The sequence below is a fragment of the Balaenoptera ricei genome, chromosome 3 (genome assembly GCF_028023285.1).
Source record: "Balaenoptera ricei isolate mBalRic1 chromosome 3, mBalRic1.hap2, whole genome shotgun sequence".
Taxonomy (NCBI): Eukaryota; Metazoa; Chordata; class Mammalia; order Artiodactyla; family Balaenopteridae; genus Balaenoptera; species Balaenoptera ricei.
Window position 1 is genome coordinate 127815994 of NC_082641.1, and position 26099 is coordinate 127842092.

Consider the following 26099-nt stretch of genomic DNA (forward strand, 5'->3'; position numbering starts at 1 on the left):
GGTGAAATCAGAAGAACCTGATGACTGTTTGGATGTGAAAATGAGACAGTGGGGAGTCCTTTAAGCCAGGGCAAATGAGGCCACTCCAGGAGAAGTCAGGGTTACTCAGGATGAGGCAAAGCGTTCCTACCTTAGCAGTGCTGTTGATATTATCAGGGTCTCCCTCCTCGTACTCCAACAGAGTCACGTGGGTGAGGTTTTCCACTGGATTCGTAAGAGTCAGGAGGACCTGGCTCTCCTGGGGAAAAGGAAAGGCATCTTTCAGACATGTTCCACTGCTGCCACCTAGGTCCACTTCCTTAGATGCTTAGATCACAAAATCATCACCCCCTCCGCCCTCCACGCCCCCACCATTACTCTTGAACAGTAACACCCACCTGTGCCTCTACATCACTGCATTCTCAAAGCGCTCACTAACTCCTATTCTGTTACTTACATGCTAGTCTACATACTCTCTGGAGCTGCTATTTCACCGAGGAAATCGAATAGATCCCACAGAAAGGGCCAGTTACTAGATGCAGAAATTCTGAGAAATACACATTATCTAAGTGATTGTTTAAAGTTTACAACTCTTGCCCTACCCAGGTCGCCACTTAAGGACTAAAAAGAAGTAAGCCCTCATAAATAAAATATGGGAGCCACAGGCTAGCCAGATATATTAGCATAGAAAAAAAATGGCACATCAAGACTGTAAAAGACTTTTAAGATTTCTTGAACCATAATTTGCTCTTGTTTGGTATGCTCTTTACATTAGCAAAAAAAAAAAAAAAATTAAAATGAACAGGGACTATAAACGTGTCTTTATGAGCAGCATGAAAGAACTAAGACGCTGCTGCAGAACAATGTGCAATTCACTGGGGTGTCTGTGTGTGGGAGATAAGGACCTCAAAGAAGAGAGGGGCTGTGGTAAAGAAGAAATCTAGCTGACTCCTAATATCTCACACATACACACACATGAGGTGGTGGAGAACCTCCTGGCTGGAGGAGAGCTGAAGATGCCTGTGGGGTCTAACATCTCCTTTCTTTCCCTGCCATGATTCTACCTCAATGTAATGTGCACACTGCTCCTTCTGCATATATTTCAAAGGTGCTGTTATCAAGAATCCCAGCTTAAGGACACTTAAAATCTCAATCCCTTTATTATTTCAAACTTTCTTCTTTATCCCTTGTTCATTGCATCCCATGTCAAATACACACAGCCACCACATACACATATGCACACATCTTTGATCAATTAATTCTTTCTCTTCCCGTAAATAAGCATGGTACTAACCTTCATGTAGCGAAGGTTGGGAATTGACATGATTCTCACTTCTGGGATATAATTGCTATGCGTGAATAAAAAAATGCATTAATGGTCATTGGAGTCTCTTAAAATTGTTACTTTTTTTTTTTAAAGCTAGTGCAGCAAAGAAACGATTTCTTCACGTTAATTAGAACATGTCAGAGAAAATTTTAAAGAATCATACCACTATGATAAGAACTTAAGATATGAAACCAAACTGGTAATGGATTCTTTCTGAAATCTTACGTATACCTCTAGTTTACAGCCTACATATGTGGGTGCATCATGGCAGATATCTCTACCTTATATACTGATTAGATATATTTTTTGAGATTTTTATTAACTCATTTCTGTAAATCTATAGGCAACTGGTTACAAGATCCAAGACTGATTTAATAATACATTGTAGGGGTATAAAAACACTACCAAAAACTTACCACTTTTATATAGCACTTACTATGTGTAACATTTGAAGTATGTTACAAATATTAACTCATGTAATCTTCACTGCAACTGCGTAAAATAGATATTACTATTATCCCCATTATAAAGAGGAAGAAACTAGGCTTGGGAGAAGCAGCTTGCTGGTAAGCGGCCAGCATTCAAATCTAGGCAGTCTGGCTGCAGGGTCCTTGCTCTTAACCACTATGTTACACTACCTCTCTAAATAAGACAATAGAATTTTGTACTTATATGTGCTTGTTCTGGACTCAAAACCTCAAAACCCAGGTTCAAATTCCAGCTTAGTGTTTATATACCAAGATACTTCTTTGTAAAGAGCAGGGCAAGATATTTACCTCTTTGTGCCTCGGTTATAAAATGAGAACATTGAAAGTACCTTTATCTTGAGGTTATTGTGAAGAATAAATTAAATAATAGTGCAAAAAGTGCTTGGAACAAAGCATGCATAAATGTTATCGTGCATATATTAACGTAAGACAAAATCTATTGCAGAAACACAAGTGGGCAGGGGTAGGAGTGCATCTTAGCATTAAGGTATTTTAACTTCTTACTAGGTATTTTTCATGACGGTCATCAGGACTACCTGAGTAACTTGATACAAATTCAAGAGCCCCACTATCAAGGATTTGGATTTAGCTGGTCTGATGTGTGACCAGAACATATGTATTAAGATTCCCCGGTGACTCTGCCATGATTCCAGAAGAAAAGCACTTTTTTTCAAAGCAAACTTAAGAAATTGATGCAAAGCACATCCTGCCATTCAGGATTTCTGTAATGAGTGTAATTCTTAATTAAGAAAGGAGTTCGTACCACACTTCACATGCCATTTTTGTAGTCCTAACCAGTCAGGCATTAAGTAGCACTTGGGAAAACAGAACATACTGTACGGTGATTTACAGTTACAAAGCATTTGTGAACACAAAGCTCATTTGATCCTTCTCAACAACCACAAGAGAGAGGCAGGACTGGTATTATGCCCATTTCAGAGATGAGGGAAATCAGTTTAGACAAATTCTGTAAGTGCCAGAACCCATATCTGGCCCTCCTAGTTTCTTCCTCCTAAGTCATGAGACCAGCACTTCTCTGCCATTTTGACTGCCAATGATTTCTTTTTAATTGTTGCATAATATTCTACCTGAGTGTATCTCAATTTAATCAGTTATTTCTTTAATGGTTAATCAGTTTGACATTAAAATTGTTTCCAGCTTTTTGCCTTTAAAATGTTATAACATACATCTTTATAAATGTATCTTTATGTATTGGTCTTTATATATTGCTTTGTTTCTACAGAATAGATTCCTGAGATAGTACTACCAGGTTAAAAGGTCTATGTCATTTTGTCTTGATATTCCAGGTCTCTCTCCAAAAAAAGACTCTAGCAATTCAGTCTACCAACAATGTATGCAAGTATGTTTACCCACACGCTCACGAGCACTCACTACTACTTATTATTTAAAATTTTTCCTATCAAGTCTCAGCATCTTTCCATATATTTACCGGCCATTTGGAATTTCTCTTCTGTGAGCTACATGTTCAAATCCTTTGCCCTACCTCATCCCCCCACAACAAGCCCATTCCAGAGATATTCAACTTTTATTTATCATGGAGTAGCAAATATTCTTTCTTGCTCTACCGTCTCAGGACTTTGTTGTCAATTTTGGTTTTTACAACTCATATCTTTCTGCTAACGTCAAAGCTGGCTACTTTCCTTAGTGGCTTCTGGGCTTCCTGCCTTACTTGGGAAGGGCTCTCTCACCCTAAAGTCAAGACAATTGTTTCCTAATTTTTCTTGTTTCATAGATGATTTTCATACACAAAATTCCCTTCTACTGACAAGTCTCAGTGAGTTAACGCTAATTTAATCATTTTTATCCCACTCAACAAAGCATTATCAGAACACAGTTAAATAGCATGAACATTGTTACAGGGATATTCTTCCATCTGATATATTTTATTAATTTTTTTAAGAGATCATTCCCAAACGGAGGTACTTTATCATTTGTGATGAATGACTAGTGACTCTCCAACCAGCAACATACCACATTGCCACAAACCATACTATCACGTGCCCTGATATAACACCCTGGATTCTGTGTCTGTATATTTGCCTTAAACTTCCTGGTATGTATTTCAAAACCAAAACAGGAACAAAACAGCAAGATTATTCTGAGGTAGTTTCTCTTTCTTTTTCTAAGCCAAGAGTAAGCACATGTCACAGTGAAAAAACAAAAAAAAAAACAGTAACCCAAAACACCAATCCCAAATACTCACACAGCAACCAGCTGGATTTTGAATTTGATAGATGTTGGATTAAATTCTGGCTTGCTCAGATTATGTTCACATTTCTAAAACGAAAAAAATATGTATCAGAGGAAAACAGGAACACACTCTGCTGATCCAGAGACCTGCCAAATCCAGAAGCATAGCATTTACTACAGTTTGGATTTATTTTGCTGCAAGATCACAGATGTTTTGAAATAGAGTGTATACTACCCATAACCAAAATATACAAAAGATGTTTTGGACTTCTGGAAATATGCAACCACACTATCAAATATTAATAACCTTGTAGTGCTTCAAAACTACTGAAATAATAACACAGACTTGTTAAGTGTGAACGATGTGGATTTTTCTGAGTTTTCCTCTTCCTTGTTTTGTTTTGTTTGTTTTTTTGCCCGTGCCTTGCGGCATGCGTGATCTTAGTTCCCTGACCAGGATTTGAACCCATGTCCCCTGCAGTGGAAATGTGGAGTCTTAACCACCTGACCGCCAGGGAAGTCCCTTCCTTGTTTTCTTTTATATTATTATTAGTCCTTTTTAATTTCCTTTCTACTAGCCTAAAAGATATATATTCTTGGTTTAAATGAATTTAAACATCACATCAACTTTATGAGGTAGGTGTAGGTACTATAATTATTATTGTCCCTATGTCACAGATGATAAAAATGGGACACAGGAAAGGTATATAATCTGTGCAAACTTCAGAGCCAGTAAGACTTGGAGCTGGGATTTAAGTCCAAGTGGTGTGATTCCAGATCTCATGCTTTAAAATACAGTAACAATTACTTGCTTACTTTCTTCAATGGGTTCCACATGCATCCGGTTAAAACATTTTTTTTAATGGTATAAAAAAGAAACAGTGTAAAGATACCAGTTACCTGTCCCACTGTTCCTCTCCCCAGAGCCAACAAGCTTCTCATGTGTTTTCTCAGATAGCTGATGCGCATAGAAGTATACACATACATCACCTTTCTTTTTCACAGTAACACAAAAGAGAACATTTTATATTCTTCTGCCTTTTTCACTGAATTGATCTTGGAATGACATACCAGCACACACAGATGTACCTCTGTGTCCTACTGTAATGATTTCCATAACTTATGTAACCAGACCCAAATTGATATTTCCTTGATTTTGCTACTACAAATAATGCAGCAATGAGTAATCTTGTATGCAAATCACTTCCCACACATATAAATGTATCTGTAGGATAATTTCCTAAAAGTGGGTGCATGCATTTATTATTTTGATGGATATTGCCAAACTGCTAACTTTTGCCGATCTGATGACTATGAAATGGTTTCTCACTGTAGTTTTAATGTACATTTCCCTGATTACTGTACATGTTTGCGTATCTTTCCTATTTATTGGGTATTGGGATTTCCTCTGCCATAAATTGCAAGTTAGTACCTACTTGTTATTTTTATACAGGGTATCTTTTCCTTACTGATTTGCTATACTTCTTTACATATTCTGGATACTAATTGTCAATTATATACCTTACAAATTACTTTTTTCAGTCTATGGCCTACCTTTTCATTTCTTTATGGGTTTTCTTTGGAATGGGGGTATAAACTTTACTTTTAATGTGTCAAATATATAACTTTTCCTTTATGGTTTGTCTTATTTTCTGACTACTCCCTTAACTAGAAGCCACAAAAAATATTCTCCCATATTTCCTTCTAGACATACTGGTCATCATATTTACTCTTTAAAGTTTCCAATGCTCCTGAAATTGACTTTTGTGTATGGTGTGAGTTAGAGACCCAATTTTATTTTATTTTTCATAGATTCATTTGACCTAGCAAAATTTCAATAGTATTCTTTCCCCAGTGACCTGCAAGGCCATATTTAGTAAAATCAAGTTTCCACACATGCATGAGTCTGTTTCTGCTTTCTCTATTCTGTTCCAACAGTCTATTAATCGAACATACACAAATATTTTTTATGTTTAAATATATATTTATTTTCCCTCTTTTCTTATACAAAAAGTTATGTAACTGCTGCGCACCCTGCTTTTTGCATTTAAAAATACATCCCACATTAGTACATTCTGTTTTATATTTTGGTACTCATTGTGTGGATGTACCTTAACCTCTATATATTTTGGCTGGTAGAGGTGTACCTTCAGGGTAGACTCCTAGAAGTGAGATCGATGGGTCAATACGAAACTGATTTTTTGCCTGCTGGATCTGTCCATTTCTGAGAGACAGGTGTTGAAGACTCCAACTACGATGGTGGACTCATCTATTTCTCCTGCAGTTCTATCAGGTTTTGCCTCACACAGTTTGACACTCTATTGTTCAGCACATACACGTTAAAAATTGTTACATCTTCTTGGAGAACTGACCCCTTTACCGTTATGTAATACCCTTCTTTATCCCTCGTAACTGTCCTTACTTTGAAGTCTGTTCTGTCTGAAATTAATATGGCTACTCTTGCTTCCTTTCAATTAGTATTGACATGGTATATTTTTCTCCATTTACTTTTTTTTTAATTTTTGAATTTTATTTATTTTTTTATACAGCAGGTTCTTATTAGGCATCAATTTTATGCACATCAGTGTATACATGTCAATCCCAATCGCCCAATTCATCACACCACCATCCCCCCCCCCACCGTGCCTTTCCCCCTTGGTGTCCATACGTTTGTTCTCTACATCTGTGTCTCAACTTCTGCCCTGCAAACCGGTTCATCTGTACCATTTTTCTAGGTTCCACATACATGCGTTAATATATGATATTTTTCTCTTTCTGACTTACTTCACTCTGTATCACAGTCTCTAGATCCATCCACGTCTCAACAAATGACCCAATTTCGTTCCTTTTTATGGCTGAGTAATATTCCACTGCATATATGTACCACAACTTCTTTACCCATTCATCTGTCGATGGGCATTTAGGTTGCTTCCATGACCTGGCTATTGTAAATAGTGCTGCAATGAACACTGGGGTGAATGTGTCTTTTTGAATTATGGTTTTCTCTGGGTATATGCCCAGTAGTGGGATTGCTGGATCATATGGTAATTCTATTTTTAGTTTTTTAAGGAACCTCCATACTGCTCTCCATAGTGGCTGTATCAATTTACATTCCCACCAACAGTGTAAGAGGGTTCCCTTTTCTCCACACCCTCTCCAGCATTTTTTGCTTGTAGATTTTTCTGGTGAGGCCCATTCTAACTGGTGTGCTGATACCTCATTGTAGTTTTGATTTGCATTTCTCTAATTATCAGTGATGTTGAGCAGCTTTTCATGTGCTTCCTGACCATCTGTATGTCTTCTTTGGAGAAATGTCTATTTAGGTCTTCTGCCCATTTTTGGATTTCTCCATTTACTTTTAATCTATATGTGTCTTTATATTTAAAGTGGGCTTTTCCTTTCTTTTTTTTTTTTTAATAAATTTATTTATTTATTTTTGGCTGCCTTGGGTATTCGTTGCTGCGCGCGGGCTTTTCTCTAGTTGTGGTGAGCGGGCTTCTCATTGTGGTGGCTTCTCTTGTGGCGGAGCACAGGCTCTAGGCCCACGGGCTTCAGTAGTTGTGGCTCGTGGGCTCTAGAGCGCAGGCTCAATAGTTGTGGCGCACGGGCTTAGTTGCTCCGCGGCATGTGGGATCTTCCTGGACCAGGGCTCGAACCCATGTCCCCTGCACTGGCAGGCGGATTCTCAACCACTGCGCCACCAGGGAAGCCCCTTTCTTTCTAAAAAGGTTTTTCAATATAGAAATTTTTTAACATATGCAAAAATACAGAGTAGTATTATAAATCCCTTGGTACCAGCCACCCAGCTTCAACAATTAGCAACATGTTAGCAACAATGGCCAATCTTGTTTCACCTAGACTCTTACCCACTCCCTATGCCTATTTTGAAACAAATATGGGACATCATGTCATTTCATCCTTAAACATTGGTATGCAGCTCTAAAAGATAAAGATACTTAAAAAAAATAACAATACCATTATTATCCCTAAAAAAATGAATAATTCTTTTAATAGCATTAAAAAATCCAGTATTTAAATTTCCCCAAAGGTTCCACACATTTTTCTTTCCTCCCTCCCTCCTCCCCTGGTCCCTTTCTATCTTTCTATGCTGTGTTTGAATCAGGAATTAAAGTCTATACACTGTGTTTGGTTGATAGGCCTCGTAAGTCTCTTCTAATCTAACGCTGTGTTATTTGATAACAGGAGCTACTAGTCACATGTGATTATTTAAATGAATTTCATCTTAGAAAGATTCAGGCCCTCAACTGCACTACCATATTTCAAGTGCTCAGTAGCCACAGGTGACTAGTGGCTAACATGCTGGACTATGCAGATAAAGAACATTTCTATCACCACAGAAAAGTTCTGTTGGACGGTACTGATCGCAAAGGTTTCCTTTCCATTTTCTCTTTCATACTTTGTTTTCTTTTACAATGTTTCTTTTATTTATTGAAGAAACCCTGTTGTTAGTTTCATAGATTCCCAGAGGCTTTTGCTGATTTTTCTTCTTTCTTGCTTTCTTTTAAATTGATTTTTTTTATTAGTCCTTTTTTTCCCCTCTCTACTGGCCTAAAAGCTTTATATTCTTTCAGTATTCTTTTAGGGGTTAGCAGTATGAACTTAACCTTCAAATACCCCAGCTTCCACATCTGTAAAACAAGGGTAACAATAGTACCTACCTCACTGAGTTAGGGGGATTAAGTTTATCTTGAAAGTTTTAAAGTAGTGCCTGGACACAGGAACGTTATCTACAAGCATTTTCTACATTTACTACATTCCAGAGGTTTTGATACTGACCAGATGCCAATTGTGTTTATTTTTGCTTTTCTCTTACACAAATGACAACTCTACAGAAAGGAATACTTACTCGGCAGCGCAGGGACCGTTTGATCAGAAGATGCTTGTGACGAGGATAGAGCTGTGAAGCACAGATTGGCTGGAAGTCAGGCTGTAAGAGGCGCTGCTGAAGGGTGGTCACTAGCATGAAAGGCAGAAACCAAGCTTGGTTTACACTGACTTGCTCAAAATCAGACGTATATGAGATAATTACACAAAATAACACTGCCTTTGTGAATAGTGCTCTTCAAAAAACTATAATACAGAAATTTGACAGACGTTTTCAAGTTCTTCAAATGATTACATCTATTTTATTTTCTACATGATTCATTTTAGTACTAACAACTATGCTATTAAAAATCTCAAAGAAAAACCCTCAAATCACAAGACATATAAGTAAAAACAGAATTAGATGTAAAATAGAAACAAAGCAGAATCATGTATAAAATTACCCTCTGTTAAATTTACTGGTCTCGTATAATAGTCTTCAGGTAGAGGTTCCACTTCATCTACAGCCTGAGCTGGCTCAACCTTGATCTCTTTCTGGTCCTCTCCTTCTTTAAGGCTAAAAGATAAAAGCCATCATTTCTCAAGGGTCCACCTCAATATCTTCAAAGTCCATGATATCAATAATTGAAGTATTACTCCATTGTAGAATATTCTTTCTGTTTAGGTTTTTCCTAAGTATGAGTATCTTCTTCCCCATTGGCAACTGTTATTAACTTTAAAACCACATTCCTTCAATATTCATTTTGATATCAGCTTTTTCCCTCAAAGCCATTTAACGTCCAAACTTACGAAAGTCCAGCAAGGGTACTGATGGTTGTACCAGCTCGTGGTCGCTGAAGCCTGGTTCCAAGACCATATTTGTCCTAAACAGAGTTCAGAAATTCCTATTAGAAATTCTACTTTTATATATCCTGTGTATCAAAATAAAGAATTTTGGGAGGGACAGCATGAGAAGCTCAGGGAAATAAGCCAAAAAAAAAAAAAAGCTAATTTTAAAGCTTCTTTTAAAGAGAGTAATTGTAGCCCCACATCATCTTACTCTTAAAATAATAACAAAAGCACCGAACATGGAGATTGAAACTACATTAATACAGTGAAAATGAGCAAAATGTGATAATCTAAGAATATCTAAGCTATGGCTTAGACCAGAACTATGTTGAGTATCTAAGATACACGATGAACGTCTTCTTGGAACACCAGTGATCATCTGCTAACTTCTTCAGGGTTAGCAAGAATCATAAAAGAGAACTTACCACTACATGAATAGTATGTTGCTGTAGGCCCCAAAATAGCAGCAGGTTGCAACAGAGACAAAAAATGCAGCATCAGATAGAAGCAAACTCATACAGCAGGCAGCTTATATGGGAAAGTTGGAAGAATAACACATTTAATTCAAATTCCTCTCCTAAATACACTAGTGCATATGCTGATTATACCACTGGATTGGTCAAAAAATTCACTGAGACTTCATAAAAATCTCTGGCAAATATGGATGCTTTGCAAGTTTTAATGTTTTATTAAATTCTAAACTAGATATTTTTATATGAACCTTACCAATTCTTAGGGTTTTAATGCCTTAATTCTCATGCAGAGGCAGTAAAAGAAGTTAATTAACCTTTACAGGTCTCATTCCCTTCAGCGTAAAATGGGGATATACCACCTACTACACAGGATTGTTGTGAGGATTAAACAAAATAATATGCATAAAGTGCTTAGCACAGAGCTTGACATATCATTGCTATTCAATAAACATTATTTATTAAATGCCAACCTGCTTGGCTCCAAGCAAACACACAGAAAATAAACTGTTCTGTGAGAGCAAATAAAACTTGGGGGACAATAGCAAAAGCTCCAAATCCTAATTTCTTGCTTCTAATTGGTAGTTTACAAACGAGTAGAGAATGACTTTTGTAAATAATTCCTATCAAAAATTACACCTGCATATAGCACTACTTATTTAACCACAAAAATGCTCTGTGTAAAAGTCAGGGTTTTTTATACTGGAGAAATATTGGAAGGGGCCAAAAAATTATGGTAACTAAAGCTGGGAAACCACTACTACCAGGATGCCAAAGGTGGGTGGGCTACAGGGTAATATGGATAAAACCTACCACTCGCCCATATTCTCCTGACTTTCTGTAATATCCGAAAGCTGTAAATGTGGGTGCCTACAAAACTAAACAGTAGCCTCTTTAGGAATGATCAGAAGAGAAAGGGGTGTGATGGAGAAAGAAACACAAATGTACTTAAAACTCAAAGAACTCAAACAGAACTAATGATATGGCAAAAGCGTAACCGCTGGACTTAGACACCTATCACCTGAGGAACCTTTTTCTGTTAGCCATCGTTCAGGAATCTAGGGACAATGGCCACTTTCTGAAACGTTCCCTGTTCTTATGCCACACTGGTCTTGATCCATGAATTGCAAACTCCTTTTTGTACCAATTTCTCACCGAAAAAGCCAAAGGCATATAGTTTCTACGCCGTGCCAGTTTCTTGCGATCTCGCTCAACCTTCTCCTTCTGAGCAAGCTGCTGGTAATATTCAATCAGTTTGTTCATCTGTAAGAAATCAAAGACTCAGTATTCGTTTCACGAAAAAGCTAACAAGAAACTTACAAAATTAATCAACTCCACTGACTAGACATATAATGAATAGACAAGACAGATTTATTAAGGTGGGCAAGTTTGCCCTCTTCTTCAAAGAGAATTTGTCTTCATTACATGCTCTATTTTCAGAATTGAAATGGAACCTTCAAGCTCAACAACAGGAAGAAATGAGCAATGAAAAGGCTTGAAAATTTCATGCTCTCTTTTCACTGCTCTCTAACTTCATTGCTTACTTCCCCTCACAACTGCTCCTATTTTCTCTGCATGACCAGAGGACCACCTACTTCCAAGGATGTGACATTTCATACTTTATTTTCTCCCACTCTCCATCACATATTTTCATTTAAAAAATATATTTTAATCATAAAAGCAATATATGATAACTGTGAAAAGTTCAAACAATATAGAAACATAAAGAATAAAAAGTGAAACTTCTCTTTTATCTCTCACGCCCAAGTCCACCCTTCCCCTCACCACAGGTATCCACCATTAAAGTTCAGATATCTTTCTTACACACTTACAGACACGGGTATGATATTATATCCTGCATACATTAAAAAAATGCATGTACAGACATATCGCTTTTATATGTGTAAAATAAATACAGCTCTTTTTATTTTTCATATAAGGGGAAAAAACATACTATTTTAAAACTTTTTCACTGTAAGTGCCATGAACTTTCCATTCAGTACAAATAGATCTACCTCATTCTTTTTAAAGGCTGCATCTTATTAAACGGTACAGATGTCCTAAAGGTATTTAACCATTTCCTCTGAGAGCACTTAAATGGTCCCCTGGTACCCACTCTTGTCCTCTCAATTCAGCAGTAATTATTTTTTAGAAACACTATCCTGATCCTTTCAGCTCTTTTGCTTTAAAGGCTTCTCAGACTCCTTAACTTGGTCCACATGGTTCTGCACAGTCTGACCCCAGATCTTTTCTCCATTCACCTACTGCTATGCTCCACTCTGGCACACTCGCCTTCTTGTCTATAACTTGCTTTGCTCCTTCCACTTACAAGCTCTTTGCCTATGCTGTTCCTCCGCCCTGAATTCTTTCCCTTCTCTGCCTGTCATCCTCAGATCCTAGCGCAATCCTCAGATGTGGACCTACCTAGTTGAAACTCCCCCTAATAAATGCCCACATGCACAGTTTCTCTCTCCTTCATATTACCTTGAGTTTTTCCTTTATCTGGGGATTATTTAATTGATTTTTGTTTTCCCATTAGACTTAAGCTCTATGAGGGTAAGGACCATGTATTCCTATTGTTCAGCACAATCCCTGACACACAGTATGCAGCACATGCTTGATAAGTGTTTGATAAATGAATATACATATTTTTGTGCATAAGTACAAGTATTTCTGTAGGTCAGAGTCCAGGAAGTAGATACTGCTGAGAGACCAAGAAATCTGTACTAATTTACACTAACAATAGTATATGTGAAAAGGTCAAATTCCATACATTCCCATCCAAGATATTTTCAGTATTTCTAATTTTTGCTGATGTCATAAGTGAATAATTATAAATTACTATTTAATTTGCAGTCTGTACAACTTCATTTCGATAGCATTTTATCATCTCTCTAATATTCTACTTCCAGGGGCAACAAAATCAGTTCTAATGTATACTGCAGAGATCAATTCACTGTGAACTATTAAAGGATGTCTAAATCATGATTCTATAAGCAACCACTACTGAGTCCAATGGCATCTTCCAAATTAGTGGTGTTTCCAAGAGTTAAAATGTTTATATGTTGATGATATTTCTGAGAACAAATGGACCCTTAACATAGTTGGTGGGTACGTGGAAAACAGAAACGTATCATTTCCCTTTTCCAATTCACAACCTGAGTACAGAACTAAAACTACACCTAGGTTTCTCTATTAACTTAAGTCAGACTGGAAAAAACTGCCACTGTGATTTAATGTCTTACAACGAGAAGCACTTTCTAAGTGTAAAAAACACCAAAATACACATCATGGATTTATAAGCATATGCCATATACACTGATAAAATGGTCTTTTTCTTCATCTTTTCTCATTTCATCCTCTCTCTGATGACCCTTTACTTACCCGTTGCGTGTGAGGATTTTCAGGTTCCTGCCAACCACCACTAGCTGCAAAATAAAGGAATATTAAACAAGACTTACATAATTTGATTTTATTTTCACAAAAACAGGTCATCTGCAGGCCACAAAATAAAGCTTAAAAACATAAAATCACAGAATTTCCAAGAAAGAATCCTAGAAATTATACAGACCGAAGGGCTCAGAATGAAATTTTTTCTTTAAATATAATGATGGTGATAATAATAACCACCATTAGGACCACAACTACAACTAACACATGTATAACTTCTGTGCCAGGTATTTGAAATGTATCACACTCTATTTTATCCTCATAATAACCCTCTGAGGATTTCCCTGGTGGCTCAGTGGTTAAGAATCCACCTGCCAATGCAGGGGACATGGGTTCAAGCCCTGATCTGGGAAGATCCCACATGCTGCAGAGCAACTAAGCCCACGTGCCACAACTACTGAGCCTGTGCTAGAGAGCCCGCGAGCCACAACTACTGAGCCTGCGTGCTGCAACTACTGAAGCCACAGAGCCTAGAGCCCGTGCTCCGCAATGAGAAGTCCGCACAACGCAACAAAGAGTAGCCCCTGCTTGCCGTGACTAGAGAAAGCCCCCCACGTGCAGCAACAAAGACCCAACACAGCCATAAATAAATAAATAAATAAATTCATTAAAAAAAAAATAACGCGCTGTGGTAGGGACTCTCATTATTAGTCTTATTTTACAAATGAGGAAATTGAGGCTCAGAGAATTAAATAACTTGCCCAAAGTCATAGAGATAGTAAGCGGTAAAGCCAGGATTCAAACTCAGGCAGTCTGACTCCAGAGAACTTGCCCGTATCTGCAACACTGGGCAATTTCTGTGTTCTACGACCTCAGTTTAGAGAAGAGTTTCTTACATAAGAGACAAAAGCACAAATCATATGGGAAAAGATTATTCCAGAAAGCTGAAAGTAAAACCATAATGAATACTTTCAACAAATGGTGCTGTAACAATTTACAAAAAATTAACCTCGACCCTTACCTCACAACATTTACAAAATTTACCCTGAAATGGTAATAAACTTATATGTAAGAGCTGAAACTATAATATTTCTAGAAGAAAACAGAAGTGAAAATCTTAGCAACCTTGGGTTAGGCTAAAGTTTCTTTACTAGAACACAAAGGGCACAACTATAAAATAAAAAACTGATAAACTGAACCTCATGAAAATTAGAAACTTGTAGGGCTTCCGTGGTGGCGCAGTGGTTAAGAATCCGCCTGCCAATACAGGGGACACAGTTTCGAGCACTGGTCCGGGAAGATCCCACATGCCAAGGAGCAACTAAGCCTGTGCGCCACAACTACTGAGCCTGCGCTCTAGAGCCCATGAGCCACAACTACTGAGCCCACATGCCTAGAGCCCGTGCTCTGCAACGAGAAGCCACCGCAATGAGAAGCCCATGCACCACAACGAAGAGTAGCCCCCGCTCGCTGCAGCTCGCCCAAGTGCAGCAACAAAGACCCAATGCAGCCAAAAATAAAATTAAAATAAAAATTAAAAAAAATTAGAAACTTGTGTTCTTCAAAAGACACAGCTGAGAAAATAAAAAGGCAAGCCGCAGACTGGGAGAAAATATTTGCAAAATATATATTCAACAAAGGACCTGTATCCACAATACAGAACTCTCACAACTCAATAAAAAGATTAAAACTCAGTTTAAAAATAGGCAAAAGATTTGTACAAACACTTCACCAAAGAAAATACATAGATGGCAAACAAGCACATTAAGAAAATGCAAATTAAAACCACAATGAGGTATCACTGCCCACTCACTAGAATGGCCAAGATGAAAAAAAAAAAAAACAATACTAATAGTTGATGAGGAACTGGAACTCTCCTACACTGCTGGTGAGGACCCAAAATAGTACAGCTGTGGAAAACAGTTTGGCAGTTTTCAGTCAAGGAAAACATACACTTAACCCTAGGACTCAGCAATTCCATTCCTAGGTATATACTCAAGAAAAATGAAAATACATATTCACGCTAAGATTTCTAGGCAAATGTTCATAGCCAGCTTTATACATATGAGCCCTAAACTGCAAAAAATTCAATGTCCAGTAACTGGAGAATGAATAAACAAATTATGGTATATCCATACAATAGAATACAACTCAAAAATAAAAAGCAAAAACACGAACGAACCTCAGAAGCATTATGCTAAGTGAAAGAAGACAGACACAACAGACTAAACTACTCCAATTATATAAACTTCTAGAAGAGGCACAATTACAGTGAAAGAAAGAAATCAGTGGTAGTCAGGGGTCAGGAGGTGGGGGGAAGGAAGTGACTGCAAAGGGGCATGAGAGAACTTTCTGGGGTAACAGAAATGTTCTATGATTGTGGAGGTGGCTACATGGCTATACACATCTGACAAAAATCAAAGCATTTTACACTTAAAATTGGTGAGCTTCATTGTATGTAAATTATATCTCAATAAAGCTAATCAAAAAAAAAGGGGGGGTGCAGAAACTGTAATGAGATGACATTTCACAACCATCAGTTTGGAAAAACTTGAAAGAAGTCCAACAATGCTAAGAGCTGCCGGAGATCTGGAGCAATGGGTAGTCTACTCATATATTATTAGTGGGAGCAAAAATTGGTAAACCATTTTGGAGAGCTAAACATGTACACATCTTAAAACCACCAATTTTACTTTGTTATACAGAGAAACCCTTGCTCTTCTGACAGGAAACACACACAAGAATGTTTCTAACAGCACTGTTGTCAGAACCAAAAAACTGAAAACAACCTAAATGTGAAGAAGAAGAGTGAAGAAGTAATCTGTGGTAAGTGATGCATGAATCACCCACCATCACAACTACATACCACAAACCTGATAGAGATAAATTGTAGCAGGATGCACAAAGCATGGTTCCATTTGTTTCAAGTTGAGAAGCATTCTTTGCTAGTGGCTACATACATACATGAAGAAGTGCAAAAACATGCATGGACACTGATGACCATCTGAATTCAGGATTGTGATGACTATCTCTGTCTTGAAGGCAGAAGAAGGCAGATGCAGTGGGGGGAAGGCTATACAATGGGCTTACACTGTTTTGGTTATGTTTAATTTCTTAAGCTGGGTGATAAGTTCATGAAAGTGTATTATTTGTATAATTAAAAATAACTTTTTTTCCAAATAAAAAGGACTCCTGTTGAAGGTGACACTATAGCCCCCTGCAAGAAAATGTAGCAATAACATCCTTAAGTACAATATTTATATTTTAAAAGTTGCCTTAAGGCAATTATGAAAAATAATTATGTGAAAGAAATGTTTTAGTAATATTTTAGAAAATCTGAATGTTTTACCTAATTGTGTTTTTAGAACTGGTGATTTATTCTAAATATAAATTTGAGAGACATTAAAAAGTTTCTTCACGTTACTGACACAATGGCTTACTTAAAAATAAACAAATAGTTGTAACTAAAGTGGTTTCAGGGCTTCCCAGACACCAGTGACATCATGGAAGAAATGAAATTATCTGTACTCCTTAAGAACTCCTAGTATTCAATTATCACTGTCAAGATACCCTAGAGGAGCTAGATTTCTAGAAACAAGCACAGCCTTTAAACTCTGAAAAATAAATTCTCCAATCCTAATAGCTTACAGTCCAAAAAATATTAAAAAAGCACTTACAGAGTAACAAACTGAGAAATCCATTTGGATTTCTAGGCTTCGTTTCTTTAACTTGATAAAAAGAAACAAAATACAAACATGGAAAAAATACACTTTAACTCACTGAACTAAGTGTCACTTTGAGGTTGTTTTTTACATTTAACATAAATTCATAAACAAATTCAAACAATTTACTTGCTACACTGACATTAAAACACACACACACACAAATATTTACTGACAATCTAAGAAGATGCTACAGAAACTTTCCAATATAAATCACATTTCAGGAAACGCCTACCCACCAATGAGCATTTTTAAGGGACTTGTTTAGTTAACTTTTTGTCTTTGAATAGTATTTTATCAACATAATTTATGAAGTTAGAAAAACAACCAAGAGCTCAAGCATTCTAAACCAAAGGGCGAACTCAAGAGAACCAAGGATTAAGTTTTAAGAATAGAGTTGAATCTAAAGGAACTTCACCCATATTTACTTCCAAACTATGTAAGAATCTGTAGAAAACTTTCAGCTGAAGTCCATCTTCATTTTAGTTATGTCAAATAACATAATGAGTTTTTAATTGGCTTCCTCATGTAAATAGTAAGTAGATATTTTGAATGGAAATGTAAAAATGGGAATTTTTAACAAGTCTAAAACGTTTTCACAAAATTAAACAAATGAAATTTCAGAAAGAAAAAAGACAATGGGGAGTTAGCAGTGCTGCTGTTTATATAAAAAATAAACAGCAACTCAAGATTTTCAACTGATTGTAATAAAGAGTGTTTCTACTCTCTGATATTAACCATGGAGTACAGGATATGAAAAAATAAAGGAAGTTTCCTAATAAAGGTAAATGCAACCTCTGCTTTGAAATGCTCAAATGATGGAGAGGTAATTTAATACCTTAGGTTTTCTTTAGGTCCAAACATACATAACTTTTCTGTTTCACTTATGATACATATAGATGTATCTTTGAGCATGTGTTTGAATGCTCCAGGATAGGTACTTGGACATGTAATTTCTGGGTAAAAGAATAAAAGCAATTTGAAATTTTAATAAATGTTGTCAAACTGCTCTCTAAAATGGCAGCAGACAAAACAACTATTTTCCCATATTCTTGTCATACTACCAGATTTTTAAAATTTTGCCAAATCAATGGACGAAGTTTTAATTTGCATTTTCATGATTATTAGCAAAACTGAACGTATCTTTTTGCATATTTATTGACTTTAAAAAAATCACCTCACCAAGTTGTGTGCAAGAAAAAAGATCCAATGATTTGTGCACACTTTGGTCATTGACCATCTTTATTTCCATTTCTGAGAGCTGCTGTTCATATCCTCTGACAATTTCTTTCTTTCTATTGGGTAGCTTTCTGATTTCTAAGGGTTCCTTATTTTTGGTTATTTATCTTTAGACTGTTATATATGATCCAAGCTTTGTGACTTTTATCTTTTAGGTTTGTTCATGGTGTGTTCTACCATCAGGAGCATTTATTTTTTATGAAGAACATTAATCTTTTGATTCTAAAAAAGTATCAGATTTATAAATGCTATTTTACCAACTTTAAGAAAATGAAATAATTTACCAAGTCTCAGATGAAACATCATGGTCCATGTGAGAATGTGGGAACATAGAAGATTTAATGACAAAATACTCTGAATTTATCGCCTACCTCCCAACAGGTAACAGAAATAATGATTTGTGTGCAATTAGAGCACTGCCGATTTCACAAAATCTCATGTTGAAGTCCGCCTCACTCACCCACAGATTTGTCTGCCATGCCCACATCTCTAGATGTCCAGCGACAAAATCCACAGGCCAGATAATAGGCTTTCTTCACCGTGGTCTTGGCTGGGTCATCTGGAAGCTGTGTGGAAATGCTTGTTGCCCGAGTGGAGAGGGTGTGCATACAGCCGGGACAGTCAAAGCAGTTGGCGCATCTAGGACACGACAAACAACCATTGATTCATTCAACAAATATTTACTGAGCACCTACTATGTGCCAGACATTGTTCTACATGTTAGGAATTCAAGAGAGAACTATAAGGGAAGGGCGGCTCTCAAGCAAAAAGAAATTAAAAAGTACTCTGAAGAGGCTCCTACAAACTTCATTTTAAAATTTCAAAAGTATTACGATAATTATTTTTAAAAATTCAATCATCATCAAAGTTCCTGAAGAGTCACAGCATGACCCAATCCTACTCCAGAGAGGGAATCACTGTTAACAGTCTGGAGTTAACTTTTAGACTTTTTTACAGACCACAAAGATTTCTGTGGGACAGAGAAATGTCACAGCTTATGACTTTAGAGAGGACAGACCAATTGCACAATGGAAAATTGAGAGGCAACAATACAATAAGCTGTGAAACTGGGTTTGGAAAATAACTGCTTGTTTGCTGTGCCAGAGAGCTGAAACAGATACCAAACAATGCTACCAAGATGAAATGTTTCAGAAGCGGGGCATTTTCAGGGCTTTCTGCTCTCTTTAGGCATTACTCTTCCTAGTGAAACACTCAACATTCCCCTACAGGCTCCCCCATGCCTTGTTGCTTTTAACTTTCCCACCATCTGAGATTATCAAGATTTCACCTCCAGTCCTGGACTTGTTCTGACGTTCCATTCCATAACTCCAATTTTCTGTGATATTTTGCTACCAGATAATATCCTCAAATAAGGACAATAACAGTACCCACCTCATAGGGATATTTTGAGGATTAAATGACAAAATTAATGTATGGAAAGCATACAAAACTGGTTTACAAGGAGCTGTTTCTCCGGGACAGGAAAGACAAAACAGTGGTTCATATCCATGGAGGTACAGAGGTGTGACTGGTTACAAGGGACTTCCACACCATGCTAAAAACCAAAATGGCACCAGTAGCAGTGAGTACCAGATCTTGGTTTTTAATACCAAATCTTGGTTTTTAATACCAATCTTGGTTTTTAATACTACCTAGATCTTGGTTTGCAATACCAATCTCGAATAAAAGGTACCAGGGCTCCTTGGAGAAATGGCTAATTCTAGGACTGGAGCAGAAAATATAGAGGATGAGCCTGGAGTAAGTAAGAAAGTTCTCAAACAATTGAATAACACTTCCCTCCTCCTCACTGCCATATAATGACGAGGGTATGCCAAAGGGAGACGGAAGTCTACTAAAAGAGGTCCCAATGGCCAAAGCTGGAACAATCTGAGTTAAAAAAAAAAAAAAAAGTTGTACTGGATTATAACCTAAAGTATAAAATAAATATTCACAAGCCCATACTGCTTGAAGTAAATGACTAAATAAATAAAAAGGGGAGAAGAGAAAAATCTTCCACACAAAAGAATTCCAAGTAATACATGGAGATAGCCTTCATGGAAGGGGATCATAACTCCCCACTATTTAAGTGTGGGCTATAACAGTGCCTTTCTTTCCAAAGAGTACAATATGGAAAAGGAGAAGAAAAAAAAAAAAGAGAAACTTTACATCAGAGAAACCTGACAAACACTAGCACAAGCCAGGTAATCAAAGTTAACATCAATAGTGATGTCATGTTGGTGGTATATACCTTTGATATGATGTGATGAGAGATGCACTTTACCTGTGTGTTTCTCCTCCCCACAACACATTCCCCCAGCTGATGAGAAAAACATAAGACAACTTCCAATTGAGGGACATTCTACAAAATATCTTACCAGTACTCCTCAAAACTAAGGAAAGTCTAAGAAAATATCACAGCAAGAGGAGCCTAAAGAGACATGACTATTAAATATAATGTGGGTATTCTGAATAGGATCCTAGAACAGAAAAAGGAGATTAGGGGAAAACTGAGGAAATCTAAATAAAATATAGAGTTTATTTAATAATAATGTTACCAATAATGTTCATTAGTTGAGACAAATATACCATACTAATATATGACATTTACAATAGGGGAGACTGGGTAAGGAGTAACGGGAATTTTCTGTATCATCTTCACAGTAATTCTTAAGTCTAAAACTGTTCTAAAATACAATTTATTTTTTTAAAATGAAAGTTTCATCTTTGGCATAAGTGATGCTAAAAAAAGAAAAACAGCTTGTTAAAAATGAGAGTTAATTCCATGTGCTTTTTTACCAGCTATTAAAAAAATAGTTGGGGAAAATAGAAAAAATTGATCCCAGTCTTACCTATTCTTTTTTAGTTTGGCTTCAGCCGATGGCATATTTTCTAAACAACTGGGACAATAATGAGAGTCCACCTAGAAAGAAACAAGAAATCAAAAAATCGGAGGAAAAGACATTTAGCTTGGCTTGTATATATGTCTATGCCAATTAGTGAAATTTAAAATACATTATTCTGCAGCAGAGGTGAGAGATCATTGATCTGGCAAAGAACCTGGGCTGTTTTCAGCATCGGGTTTATTCTTCAATCACCTGTTGTTTTCTTAACCTCTGGATTTCCTGAAATCCTTCTATTTTTCCTTTCTGGTCTTTCCTATTCCCTTTCATCAGGGTTTTATGTATTAGACGTGTTAAAACATGTTTATGTAAAAGAAGATCTCTATGATAATCTAAATAGATTAACAAATAAAATAACCCAATTTATGAGGCTGTGATCAAATATCCTTCTATCTAGTCTAGCTTTGTGTGACTGCAATAACTTGACCACACAAACTGTTAAGAGATTTTAAAAGTTTTCCCATTACTGAGGTATTACATGTTCACTGAAGAAAAGCATACATTAACATTTACAAAGTCAGCTGTAGCCAACCAATTAGAGATTTTTAAATGGCAAATTAAAACTACTAAGTTAACAACATAGTCTTACTGCATTTAATGCAAAAACATAGTACAAAAATTAAATTCATTGTATTTTTTTAAGGACTAAATATTTTCTTTAATGTAGTAGATCCTATTTGATAATTCTAGAACTCTAGTCACCTGCAGATGGACAGATTCACTTGAACATAAATACTATGACAGAAACTGTTTTCTTTTTTCATCATCTGCTTATAAACAGAACCACCTTTGAAAAGATAAAGTTACTGCTCAAATAAGTCTCCAGGAACACAAAATATAATACTGTTAACTTATATTTGCACTTACTATCATAAAAGGCAAAATATAATTCATTCCTCCCCGTCCCCTTTCCAAATTATGCTCATCCCTTCATGTGAAGCTCCAATCCCAGGCTTGTCATTAGAAATTTCTGGACTGCTTCAGCCTTCACTAGCATCATCCTTCCCCACACCCTAATGGCCTCCATTTCACAGGTGCACACCAGTCTGTAAAAGATGCAGTCACAGACTGAATGTCCTAGCTGAAGAGATCCTTACAGATCATGGAGACTCAGCTCCCTAATGATCACCAAATGAGAATCTAATCCAATAAATTCTGGAGATGGAGTTAGGACAGCATCCTAAAGAGAAAGGACCTGCCAAAGAATAAGCATACAAAGTGCTAATGGAGATGGAGAAAAAAAAATCATGTATATAATACAGCACTGATTTTTCTCTTGTGTTATTTAACTGCTTTCTCTGACTATTCTTAACAGTATGAAAAATATTCCCAATAAAATAATAATTATTCATAATGTGTAAAATGGCTTATAGTATAGGACATATTCTCATATGCATTTTTAACCGTCCAGGGATCCTCACTGAAGTCCTCTGAATCAGGCTGCTTGGTTTCAAATCTTGGTGCCCCCCTCCCAACCACAAATTTTTGGCTGTGTGACCCAGCGCAAACATTATGTGCCTCTTTCTTTAACTGTAAAGTGGTTTTTTAAAAAAGGTATCCATTCTAATTTGTAGGATGATTAAAGATTATGTAAAGCACGTGGCATATAGAAAGTACTGAATAAGCATTAACTATGTATTATTACTAATCAGCTTTTCCTTCACGAGACTGCAAGTTACTCAACAGCAAGATTTACGTCTTAACGCGTCTTTTAATCCGCAGAGCCTACTGAACGAACAGCATGCTCCAAGTGCTGCAGAAGTTCTGGGGTTTTGTTATTTGGTGATTTTTTTTCCGGGGGTCTTTTACATTTTGAGCAATCCCGCCTCCAACGCCCACTTGCGCCAGTGAAAGTCAGAAATGTACCCTCAGGAGAAGCGCCATGAATGTAACACTTCGAGCTTCTTAAACGACAGACCCTATTGTAAGCGCTTTTCACTCAGCTCACCCCATCCCAACCTCTTATCTGCTGCAGGCCTTGGGCTGGGTCAGGAAACAGAACAAGGCAGTTGTTAGAAGGCCCAGTTTCTGCCCAAGCTGGGGCAGAACTTCCAGGATGGGAGGGGCTTGGATGAGAATGCCCGCGGACCTCCCCACTCCCTCAGTCAATGCTGGAAAGACGATACCTCGCCCCTCAAGTGGCCTGAACTAAGCACCCCCATACCTTTTTTCCCCTGACCCACCCAATTACCAACCCCCGCCCCAGGAGATGGCCAGGGTCCCCAAAGTCAAGTTTGTCCCAGAGGGCGCTCTAGAACAGAAGGGCCGCTCAGCCCCACCCAAGGCCGCTCCTCCTTTCCAAGTGACAAATTACGTACGTATAAGCAAATTAAATCACAGGCAAATCTGAGTGACGGAAGGCAGAGCCAATCAACATGCTAGGAAAATTACCACCCGCTGGGCTCGGTGACTAGCAGGAACCGCCTTCCCCCCTCCCCCCACACACACACTCTTCATGGGACGACTGCATTACCTCGTGAGACACACATTCCAGCGACCGCAGCTCGCTACAATAGCGGCAGAAGTAAAGCTGCGAGAGCGGGGCCCGAACCTTCTTTTCTCCCTGGACTACGTAGAGAACCCGCTCCGATTGCAGCAACGACGCCATCTTGAGGGGGAGGAGTCAACGACGCTCTCGTCGCATCACGTGACTCGAGAGTCAGCGTTTCCCTGGCTTCCCTCCCTGTGTCTTTCAACGTAGACTTTGACGTAAGGTTTCCGAGCTAGGGGGGCTTTGCGCCGGAAGAAAGTCAAAGTGCGCATGCTCAGCTGGGGATCCAGGTTTTTTTTTTTTTTGTTTGTTTGTTTTTTTGTTTTTTTGTTTCCCCCTGCCTGCATCTTCCCCCTCAACCATTTTTGTGAGCGTCAGCCGTCCGGGCTGAGCTTAGACCTTTTTTTGACAAGTACGGAGTCGCAGAAGAAATCCAGACAGACTCAGTGCGCTCCTTTCCTTTGTATCTAACAGAAAGGAAGGCTGCTCTTCCGTTTTATTTAACACTGCCTCTACCGCCCTCACCTTCCAGACAAACATCCGGAAGTTAGGGAGGGTCTCTGAGACAGAGTTTCCTTGGAACTGGAAAACTAAGAGTCCACACCAGCACTTGCTTCTGACAGTCTTGCTGCTGACCTATAGGAAACTTTCACGGACGTTATCTCGTTTGAAGTTTCTTAGATTGAGCTCCTCCACGCAGAAGCCATATCTCATTCATTTTCGGGTTTCGCATATTTAGCATTAGGACTAAGTCTATACTCTGGGTGTTCAATAAGTATTGCCTAATGAAGGAGTGGAATCAATGAATGAACAATGTTGCTAGGTGTCGTTTACATTTTTCTAGTGCATAAACTAAAGCTTAGACATGTAAAATAACCACTTAGAGCTGGGCTGGCAGAGACTGGAGCCCATGTTACCTGCCATCAGTTCAGTGCTTTTCTCTTTGTACTAGTGTTGTATTATTGCCTATCTGATATTAGAGTTGGTGATTGAGAAGAAATAGAACTGAATAGTAATATTAGTTGATGTTTATTGAGCACTTAATTGAATGCAGAACACTGTGTCAAAACTATACATACATTGCCTCATTTAATTTTCACCAGAACTTCAAAAGGCAGGTAGTATCATTATCTCTATTTTACAGTGCAGGAAACTGAGATCCGGGTGCCCTTCTCTTCTCCCAAGAAAGCCTGGCCATCTCAACTGGGGCAGACTGAGATTCCTCTGCTCTGTGACTGGTAGTCACCAGTAGCAGAATCCCCAGTGTGTAGGTAGGGACCAGCCTGGGCCCTGGACAGCAGCAAGGCACAGGCACTGGCACTGCAGACCGGCACTGGGAGCAGAGGGAGAAAGTGAGTCATAGGAGGATACCTGGCTTGGTTTCTGAGGCTCACAGGGCCAGCCTGCTTCAGTGGTGCTGGCAGGTTTTACCAAAACAGACAACAGCCACGGGTTGGAGTTTGCTGACGCCTGCTATAGCCTCCTGGGGTAGTGGACTGGATACCTTAGAATTATCATATACTAGAAAGATCCTAGTTCAATACTTGTATTTTTCAAATGTTGAAAATGAGGTCCTGAGCGTCAACACGCCCCAGGAACATGCCCCAGGTTTTCTCACTCCTGGTACAGTATTCTGTTTTCTAATTCCATAAATGCAGTTCCCTGCACACTACAGCAGTTCACTTATATTCACAGCAGAGTAAGAAACCAGTTGCTCTTCTAACAACACTTAGAAAGAGAAGAAAGCAAATGCAAAGGAAAGTGGAACATTAATTGATAGCCTACTCATTTTTGCCCTGGAACTTTGCTGGAATTGCATCATTCCCATTATGGGCACATGAGTTTCACACCTCTAGAATGCTCTCTGCTTGGCTTCAACAGTAATTTCCCAAGCATACCTCAAACCTAACCAAGGCTTGTTCCCGCCCCCCCTTCTCTGCTTAGTAGACTAACCGGAAGCTAATGCTAATTCTGTGGCACCATGGAACACTTCCTCTGTGTTCTGCTGAGGATGCAGGGAGGTGAGACGGGCATCCTCTTTCGGCTGGAGGATGCACAGGGTGACTTCAGGTTAACCACTGCAGCTATTACCCAATTGCTGCTAGTGCTTAAGGCAGACCTCAGGCCCCTGAGGTGCTGGCTTATAAGGGATAGCTGGTGGCCATGCACTCTCTGTGCCCACTCACCCCTGAGAACTCGCAACTGACAC

General features: G+C 38.1%; 1 protein-coding gene across 1 annotated transcript in view; it reads right to left on the reverse strand.

Moving 5' to 3' along the window:
* DCTN4 (dynactin subunit 4) overlaps positions 1 to 24032 on the reverse strand; it is a 31292-nt gene extending 7260 nt beyond the window's left edge. Inside the window, exons 1-11 of the mRNA XM_059917519.1 lie at positions 23873 to 24032; positions 21349 to 21419; positions 18960 to 19138; positions 13533 to 13576; positions 11304 to 11411; positions 9640 to 9713; positions 9294 to 9406; positions 8873 to 8982; positions 4019 to 4092; positions 1274 to 1328; positions 131 to 238 (exon numbers count right to left, since the gene is read on the reverse strand). Of these exons, the coding sequence (XP_059773502.1) occupies positions 131 to 238; positions 1274 to 1328; positions 4019 to 4092; positions 8873 to 8982; positions 9294 to 9406; positions 9640 to 9713; positions 11304 to 11411; positions 13533 to 13576; positions 18960 to 19138; positions 21349 to 21419; positions 23873 to 24007 (1071 nt within the window). The 5' untranslated portion in view covers positions 24008 to 24032. The remainder of the gene's footprint in view (positions 1 to 130; positions 239 to 1273; positions 1329 to 4018; positions 4093 to 8872; positions 8983 to 9293; positions 9407 to 9639; positions 9714 to 11303; positions 11412 to 13532; positions 13577 to 18959; positions 19139 to 21348; positions 21420 to 23872) is intronic.
* Between the last annotated feature and the right edge of the window lie 2067 nt (positions 24033 to 26099).